General features: G+C 39.0%; 1 protein-coding gene across 5 annotated transcripts in view; it reads left to right on the top strand.

The window, feature by feature from the left end:
- Positions 1 to 390: 390 nt before the first annotated feature.
- LOC149155464 (zinc finger (C3HC4-type RING finger) family protein) overlaps positions 391 to 9,320 on the top strand; it is a 276,009-nt gene continuing 267,079 nt past the window's right edge. For 2 of the 5 annotated variants that reach the window (XR_016263638.1, XM_089445603.1), the window contains exons 1-2: positions 392 to 712; positions 822 to 926. Coding sequence is in view for 3 of the 5 variants with exons in the window: in XM_089445603.1 (XP_089301729.1) it covers positions 656 to 712; positions 822 to 926 (162 nt within the window). In the remaining 2 variants the exon portion in view is untranslated. Of the gene's footprint in view, positions 713 to 821; positions 927 to 9,320 lie in introns of all 5 variants that reach the window. The other 3 variants (XR_016263639.1, XM_089445602.1, XM_089445601.1) reach the window with 3 other exon arrangements.

Genomic DNA, 9,320 nt, shown 5'->3' with positions numbered 1-9,320 from the left:
TGTACTCACTTACTTCTTTAAATATATTGTACACTGACATATTATATCTTTAGCAACAACCCACCTTCTAAATGAGAAGTCTCATTTAAGGAGTCCAGGGAGATTCGTCCAGGGAAGTGACATGATTCTTTACTTACCTTAGATACCTTTAGACTTGATAGTTAGGAGTGTATGAGTAACACGTGTATAGTAGAGTCTTGAGGATTGAGTCCACCCAACCTTCTACTAATGGATAGCATGAGTATTCGATACATCACAAACGTAAGAACCACAAGTTGGTTTAAATTGGTCATTGGACCCAAAGTCACCGCCACAATTAAAAAAAAAAAGGAACAACAGTTAAAAAGGATCCCCATGCAAGTGAGGTGCGCAGAATGCGAGATTTAACGTAGAACACGTCGTTGAACAGTCGCCAAAAGAAAATGAAACATTATTGACGGAAGCAAAAAATACATAATAAATAATTTAAAAAAAAAAAAAAAAAGTGGAGGAGAAGAAGCAGAAGCAGGCGTAGAGGTCCAAAACAAGGCATTTACATAAAAAGTATATATATTCAACCCTCAGTGAGCCTTGAAACCCTTCATAAAATTTGTTCTCAAGCCTGCAATTCTGAGACACAGCCTTCATTCAGAGAATTGAATTTAAACGGAGGAAAATGGCTGCGGGTTTCATTTGCAATAGCGAGTTCGACGGCGTCGACGAGCTCCCTACGGTCTTTTCTTTTCTCAGTTCTTTTTAATATTTTTAATTCTATTTTCATAATTGTCTTAATTTAATTTGTTTTAATTCCGTGAATTCATGCCTGCAATGGCCGAATGCAGTTCGGGGATTCGAGTTCCAGTAGCCACTGGGAGCAGCAGAGGAGTAATATATATGATCTCGTGCTGCAAGGCAACAGAGCATTTCGAGAAAATAAACTCGAAGAGGTAAGTCTCAGGGAATTGTTCAGGAATATTTGTAAAAAAAGCGTTGCGATGTAAATTCGAATTGAATAATTTGTTTGAGAAATTGGAGTTATTTTGCATTTCTGCTTCACTGTCATGAGCTGCAATGAATTTTGACCTCCTTTGAGCCAACCTGGTTTGTAGTGCTTTTCTTTATAGAAACAGAATTGAAATTTAAGTTTAACAAGGATTTATCACAATTTAATCCTGTTTCGATGCCGATTTAACGTATATTTAATCCATAATAAAAATATCGATGTGAAAGATTTCGTTCCTACGATTGAATCGGTATGTTATGAAATTTCTCGGTTCTCGTGAAATAAGATGTTTTGGATTTAGGGCCTAAATCGGGCTTCATTTAGGTAAGTGTTTGCTGAGAAAATATACCCAGATGCGCTTTCGTATTTAGCTTCTTCTCACTGAATTGCAAAACACAGGATACGGAAAACAGAGCTTTAAATGTAGGTTTTTTATGTAATTGTTATTTGTAGTAGGTGGAGTTAGAGTACTCGTATGTTAAAGCAGACATTATATTCTTGTTCCTTAGATGCCCAAGAGTTAGATGAGCTTATTTTTGTCGACATGTGAGTTGATGCTATAATTGTTGGTGCTTCTTATATTAATTGTTTCCATGGGCAGTGTCTTAGTATTTTGGGGTCAATTGGTAAATTTACCATCTTTAGTAAATTGATATATGTAGCAAGACCTATCCCAGGCACAAATATGAGTAGTCGGGAAGTGGTGTCCGTATTTGCTGAATGATGTTAGCTTCAGTTGAGTGGACATGGTTTGAATGAGGTCTAGTTTGGTTGAGCTAGCTTCAGTTTGGTCCTGCTACACTTCAGTTTATTAGTGTACATGTGATATTTACTGAGCAAGGGTAGCATTCCAGCTCAGGAAGCTTCTTGGAAGCTTATGTTGTGCATGAGTTGATTTTTCTTCATTAAGGGGTCATGCACCTTGGTGGATTTGCCTATTTTTAGAGTTTGAGTGCTTGTTTATTTTAAGCAGATTATCTTGATGGTGGCTTCATAGCAAAGTTACCTTTTTTGGATGAAGGCCCATGGATGGAGGAAGTTCCCATAAGTGTAAGAAGTTTCCATGCTTTTAGTCTTGGACTAAACCTTATCCACATGTGTGCTTGAGTTGAGTGCCTGAAGCAACAAAACTTAAAGCTTGTTGAAAATACACAAAGGTACTTGTAATAATAATTTATTATATATATATAAGATGTACAAGCGATGTTGAATGTTACAATGAGGACCTGCATATATACCTAAGCAGGTGTCCTTTCGTGACTGGGCATGTCTTTTAGACATGCCTTTTCACTTAATGATTCTTTAACATAATCATCATTTCATTATTTATTATTTATATTTATTTATGTTTATCTTATTTTATACAATTTATGTTCGTAACATTGCTCCTTCCTTCAAAAGCTTTGTCCTCAAAGCTATATTGTTGGCAATTGTCTTTGCGGTTGTCATCTTGGCATATGGAAACTCACCGTCACTGGTAGCTCAACTTTTATAATTCGCTGGTAACTTTGTTTTGAGTCCAGGGTTATGTCTACTCTTGAACCTAGGGTTATGTCTACTCATTTTTTTAAATAATAATAATAATAATAATAATAATAATAAATTAAGACATGTTTGACTGTTTATTAAATTTATTGATACGTAAAAATGATTTGGGTTTGACCGATCTGAATTTTATTGATACAAATTGATCCGCCGGTAGAAAAAACGTGATGTTTGACTGTTCGACGTGGAATGGGATGTCGGGCTGTGGAAACAGGATAAACCGACGACGGTTGTATGGCGGCTCGGATGGGGAGCGGAAAATGCGTGACAAGCCGACAACACAGGACGGGACGGGGTAGTAGAGGAACCTGGGAGTATGACAGGAGGGTGGTTAGCAACGTACAACGTCGGGATGGAGACTGTGGTGGCTTGGCAACAGGGGCAGGGTTGTGCAGAGATGGAGGGTTGTCGGTGGAAATCGAGGGTGGAGAACTTTGATGGAAGAGTGTGGATATGGGACGACGAATGTGGGAGCATCGGGACTTCAGGGAAGCGCAACAGTGACAGTGGATGGTCGTGAGCAGCGGACATTGAGCGACAACAAAAGTGCATGTTGGTTTGGGGTAGCATCGGATGTGCTCTAGGCCTCAAATTTTGCAGGGAGGCTTGGGCACATGTATTCCAAAGAACCTAGAAAGCATTTTGGGAAATTCCACCCAGAAGCATTTTTATTAAAATAATTAATATTTTTTAATGGGCCCCTAAGTCTAAACCTGGGAAATTAAAAATATTAATGGGTATTAGTCTCATTGTGGGTGTAACTTCTAGAAGAAGATGAGGATCAAGCTAAATGATCTTAGCCATTGATTAGCTTTTAATTTGGGTCGTTGATTGTCAACGAGAAGATTATTTAAGGAAGCTTGAGGGTCATTTGGAAAATACATCGAGAGATCAAGAGATCGAATTTATGAAGTGAGAAGTTCTCAGGAGGAAATTTTGATCGAGTAGATTTCTTGCAGTTGAGGGGCAGAGATAGCATTCAGAGAGAGAGAGGTTTTCTCAGCTGGAGAATCATCAACAGAGAGAGGCAGAGAGTGATCTAGTAGCTCTCACATAGAGGCTGACGCATGGCCACGCAGAGGGTGAGAGAGAGTCCTAAATTTTGCAGTAGAGTCAGTTTCAGAAGCCGAGAGTCAGGGTGTGAGATCGGGAGGCTGAGAATAGTGACTCTGGGCAACAAATCGATCAGTTGGCTGGGTGACGTAGTGCCTAGAGGAACTGACGTAGGGACTGCATAAGGACTGCACAGAGGCAGCGCAGGGCATTCCAGAGGCACCTCATCCAGTGATCGAATTAGCCGAGATTTTTCTCAGTTATTGTGTGAGGTAATCTCACAGATCTTTTTGCCAATATTTATCTCTGTAACTGAATAACCCTTGAGGTATTCAAAGATGTATTCAAAATTTGCTACTGCTTAATAAAAATAAACCCTCAGATTTGCTACACTGGTTTTCCCGCATTGGGTTTTTTCTGGGGACATTTGTCCAAAAATAACGGTGTCATTTGTGTTGTATTTTCTTTCTTACTCAGTCTCTTGTTTCCGCATAATATTTAATTAAGTTAAGGCTGTAGTGTATGTATTTCAATATTTGCCGTAGGAAATTGCAATTAATTTGTTTGAAGGAATTTAACAAATAGGAGAAATATCATCAGTTGCTATAGTAGGAATTCTGGTTTAGGAATTTTCACAGTGCAAACGGGTGAAGTCGGAGTTAAGGATGAAGTTCGCTGGCCGGCGGTCGGTCGACAGAGCAAAGGTAATGACTTCTCGATTCAAGCAAGTGAACTCATACATGACTTTTCTAATCTCACACCCTAAAGCCTTGGCACTCGCTTCACCTAATATAATATTTGCAATCTTTGGCTTATCAAGATTGCCATCACTCTTTTCCTATGAATATTTTCTCTCATTCTTGTGATTGTTATTTATTGGGTTATTCTCAGGTTGATGTATATGCAAAACAAGGCTTGCAATATGTAGAGTTTGATCATCCCTTCCACTAACCACACAGTGAAGTGAACCCAAATTCTCAGCCTTCAGACTTCCATCACTGTTTAAATTTGAAATGTAAAGACAATTGACTCCAGATTGGTGGGCAGAATAAAACACATGTAAAAGCTAAACCCTTCATATTTCATTATAACTGCCTCCAGTATCTAGATTTATTGAAGGTCCTGAGGAACTTTTTTGGATTCTACTATTTCAAATTCAATTTGTCTGATAGAGTTATCCTTTTGCTCCTCAGAAATTTTATTTTCACTGCCATTAAGACCATAATTCAAGATGGTTTCTTCTCCAATGGTATGCAAGGGTGTTGTGCTTGATGATGAATTGCAAATATGAATATTTGCAGAGCCTGTTTGATGAACAATCGCTCTTGGAAATCCATCTTGCTTCCTTATAAGTAATTAATAGGGCGAGGAACGCATTGGGCAAGAATAGTAGAACTATCGGTACCTCTCCCCTTGGTCTTCGAGTTCCTCTATTTTGGGGCTCATCCTTACCCTCTGCGGGAAACCTCCAGTGACGCCCACCCTGACTTCTTCTCCCAGTGCGTGGGCATCTTTGGGCAACAATATCCTCTCTAGGATAATAAGCAAAAATTTTAAAATTGAAATCCCTGACTATGTCTGTCAAGTCCCACACCGCGATACTCCCAGTTGTTGCTCCACTAAGTACGAGTTATATGTTTTGAATGTTTTCTTGTATAATATTTACACCATCATTATAATCTTCTATATATTCATCTTTAGTGGACAGAATGTCACCCAACCTTTTATTCGATTTGATTCCTTTATTTGATTCAATACCAGATTTATTCAGTTCCTTTTTATTTTCATCTTCACAACCCTTCTGTGATGCTCTCTCATGGGGAATACCAAGCTGAAGTGCCTTTGTAGGCTTGTAATCCTTTTTCTCTCTTTTGGTGCGCTCTCTATTTTCTTCTACCTTTTCCTTTGGTCTCTTAGCACGAAGATTGACCACCTCTACACTATACTGAGCTGGGTTGAAACGCGGTTGATGATAGCTAGGATTGATCATTTCATCCTCTTTGTCATCAATTGGATCTTTATGACATTGTTCTTTTTTCTTACTTTCATCATAAACCATTCTCATAGGAACTTCATCATCGACTTCGATTTCCATATCATTTCTAGCTTCCTCATTCTCATTATCAATGTCCATATCATTTATATTCACAGATTCTTTGTCTCCCTCCAAATCAACAATTTTGATATCTTCCCCTTTATCATCTACGGATTCATTTCTTCCATTGGTACTCTTTGCATCCACATCTTTCTCTCCCTTATCATAATAAACCATTTTCACTTCCTTTTCATTATCAAAATGAGTAATCTTCACATCTTCATCATCGACAACTGCATTTACATCCTTAAATTCATTTCCACCACATCTTATCTCTCCGTTCATTTCATTTTCCTCTTTATCAGCATTATCTGGATCATCATCTTGATCTATATCATCCTCATCCACATCAAGATCAGCTCATCTGGATCCTCATCCCGATCTATATCAACTTCATCGGAATTTACAACATTATAATCATCTCCCACTTCAACTTGTTTCATTTCACCATCTCTATCATCTTCTTTATTATGGATTTCCTTTAGACATGCTTTAACTTCTACATATGATTTTCCCATTGCTGAAGCTTTTCTTGAATTCAGGACGTAAACGTAATGGCATATTGTGCGGCGAACAACGTTCAAAGACTCGCATGGTTATATTGTGTGACTGATAATGTTCAAGGTCTCGTATGGATCTGATACCACTGAAGCAATAAAACTTAAAGCTTGTTGAATTAATGTAAAAATACACAAAGGTATTTGTAATAATAATTTATTATATATAAAATGTACAAGTGATGTTGAATGTTACAATGAGGACCCACATACATACCTAAGTAGGTGTGCTTTCGTGACTGGGCATGTCTGCTAGACATGCTTTTTCACTTAACTTAATGATTATTTAACATAATCATCATTTCATTATTTATTATTTATATTTTTTTATGTTTATCTTATTTTATACAATTTGTGTTCGTAACAATGCCTCACTTAGGATGCTTTTTGAAGGTTCCTTTCCTATGTTAAGATCATAAACATGTTAATTAATTATGTGGAGTTAATTTTTATGGAGTAACCTTGTGTTGAATTTTTTTACGTGCAATGTTCTATTTTTATCCAACATTGGAGCGTTCCACTTAGGAGTGATATTATTACTAAATACAAATGCTTTTCTTTCTTGTTTGGTAGTTTTTGTAGCATCGAAGGTGTTCTAGTCTCAAAACTTTATAGAGAGGCTAGAATACAGGATTTCTCCATAACCCATAAATCGTTTCAGGAAATTCCACCAATAAGTGTCTCAATTAGACTATTAACCTATTTTTTTTTAATGTTTCCTAAGTCTAAACTTAGGAAAATTGGTTAATTAATCAATATTAATTGAGATAAGGTGTGAATCATCTAGAAACTCACACAGATCGACTAGGAATTAATTTGGGCCCTTGATTAAGTTTTAATCTTAGACATTGGAGGTCCAATAGAAGATTATAAGAAGCAGTCGATGGATAGATGGACAACACACTTGAGGAGTTCGATTTCCTTGGATAGTTTAATTTTCTAGAGAGGCAGCAGTGCTGGGAGAGTTCGAGCTTCAATAAGGAAGCAGAGACAGAGAGGGGCAGAGACAGTGAAGTCGAAGGAAGATTTCCATATCCGACGAGTGCATTTGCAGAGAGGCAAAGAATCAAGATAGCCACAGTGAGGCTAATGCAGGGGCTCTGAAGAAGCCTCTAGAGGCAGTTTGATTTTCTGGAGAGAAGCCAAGTTTCAGTTCTAGAGGCTAGGAAAGGGTTCCAGAAGGCCGGAGAGACAACTTCTCTGCCAGTGGTAGACAAGACGACTACAGGAGAAGTTGATTTAGGCTGAGCACAGAAGGGATTGCGCTAGGGTGATGCAGGCCTGCGCAAATTAGTTTGGATGACTCACTTGGAGCTGCAGTTAGAGCCCGAATTTTCTTGTGGGGTGAGAAAACTCCTCACTAGATTTTTGCTAGTATTTTTCTTTGTAAGATTGCTAGATTCAACATCCAGATTGTACTCAAAATTTCTCATTGTTGCTTAAGAATATAAAACCCTCAACTGCTGCACCAATTTTCCCAAGTTGGGTTTTTCCGAGGACATTTGTCCAAAAATAACTGTGTCAATTTTTATGTGTGTGTGTGCTAGTATTCCTCAGTTTCCAATGCTATTTTCTTCCGCAGTTTATTTATGAAGGTTGCAGTGTGAATTATTTGGTATTTGCCGTAGCAGATAAATTGTTAAATTAAATTAACAATTAGAAAAATAATTTCCAGTTGCTGCAATAGGATTTCAAATTTGAAATTTTCACATGGTATCAGAGCGTGATTGATCAGCCGGGAAGTGCATAAGTGGAGAAGGGAATTTTGCTGGTCAGAGGGAGCAACAGGCCGAAATTCTCAAAGGCTGCGCAGTATCTAGACAAGCAGTACAAATTGTTGGGGCAATGGTTCGATTTTCAATTGCAGGTTGGCAGAAAAATCAATTTGCCCAGAATAGTGATTTCAACAGTCAAAGGCAGCAACCACAACTTAGATTTTCGCTGAGTAGATTCCTTGGTTGGACGCAGAGGGTTTTGCAAAAACAAAATCAACGTCGGGTGGAAGAGGAAAGCACAAACAACAAAGGGAAAATTTCTCCCAGGGAACTTCGAGTTTTAGAAGTTCAATTTTTCCAGTTGCAAGTGGCAGTATTAGCTAGCAAGACCGTGCATTCCAAAAGGGAGTGTGAGTAGCAGAACAACAACCAAGCAAAGGCAAAGAGGGAATTTTCGACAGTTTCAGAGATGGCCACAACTAGGCTTAGAGATCAGGATAGGTTGGAGGGAGCCTCCAATTATGTCATTTTGAACGCTAGGATGTCCTTCCTGCTAGATGAACATGGCCTAAAAACCTATATAGATAATGTGGCAGCAGTACCCTAGGACCCTGATCTGCTGAAGGAGTACAAAAGAGAAATGGCGAAGGCAAAGCGGATAATCTTGGATGGAGTCCGAGGTCATAGTCTCACATATATCTGACAAGAACATGACCAAGGAGATGTGGGATGGTCTTTCCACGCTGTATCAGAGTTCTTCCGAGCAACGAAAGATGTTTCTCCAAGAGAAGTTGAGAAGCGTCAAGATGCAGAAGGGCGAGAGCATAGATGCCTTTCTCACTCGGATTCAGGAAGTCCGAGATCAGTTGGTAGCCGTTGGGGAGGTGTCCCAACCCACAAAGCTTGTACGACTGGCAATAAATAGTGTCTCGGAGGATTGACAGGTATTTGTCCAAAGTATCTTGGGCAAAGACACATTGCCAAGATGGGACAGGATGTGGGCCGATCTACAACAGGAGTTGAGGCGTGCTCTATTGAAGAGTACCATCAACAGAAGCAACAACAAGGGCATGAAGAGTGAGAAGGAAGAGGAAAATGTGGCCCTAGCATCTAAGGGTCCTAGTGAGGGGCAGGGGGAAAAGAAGAAGAAGGACCTATCAAAGGTCAAGTGCTTCAGATGTGGTGAGTTCAGTCACTACAATACGCAGTGTCCTCTTAGGAAGAAGGACAAGTAGGAGAAGCGAGACCAGGCGGCAACGTTGGCTGAGATAAATAAGTTGTCCTTCAGGATGGAGGAAGACTTCGCTATGATGGCAACCATACCTCCAGGAATGAGGTGGGGCGACATGGAGCTATAGTCTAGAATTGCAGAG

The sequence above is a fragment of the Pinus tabuliformis genome, chromosome 9, assembly GCF_031772625.1.
Source record: "Pinus tabuliformis cultivar Carrire ecotype Pingquan chromosome 9, CPIR1, whole genome shotgun sequence".
Lineage (NCBI taxonomy): Eukaryota > Viridiplantae > Streptophyta > Pinopsida > Pinales > Pinaceae > Pinus > Pinus tabuliformis.
This window is presented reverse-complemented; position numbering and strand designations above follow the sequence as displayed.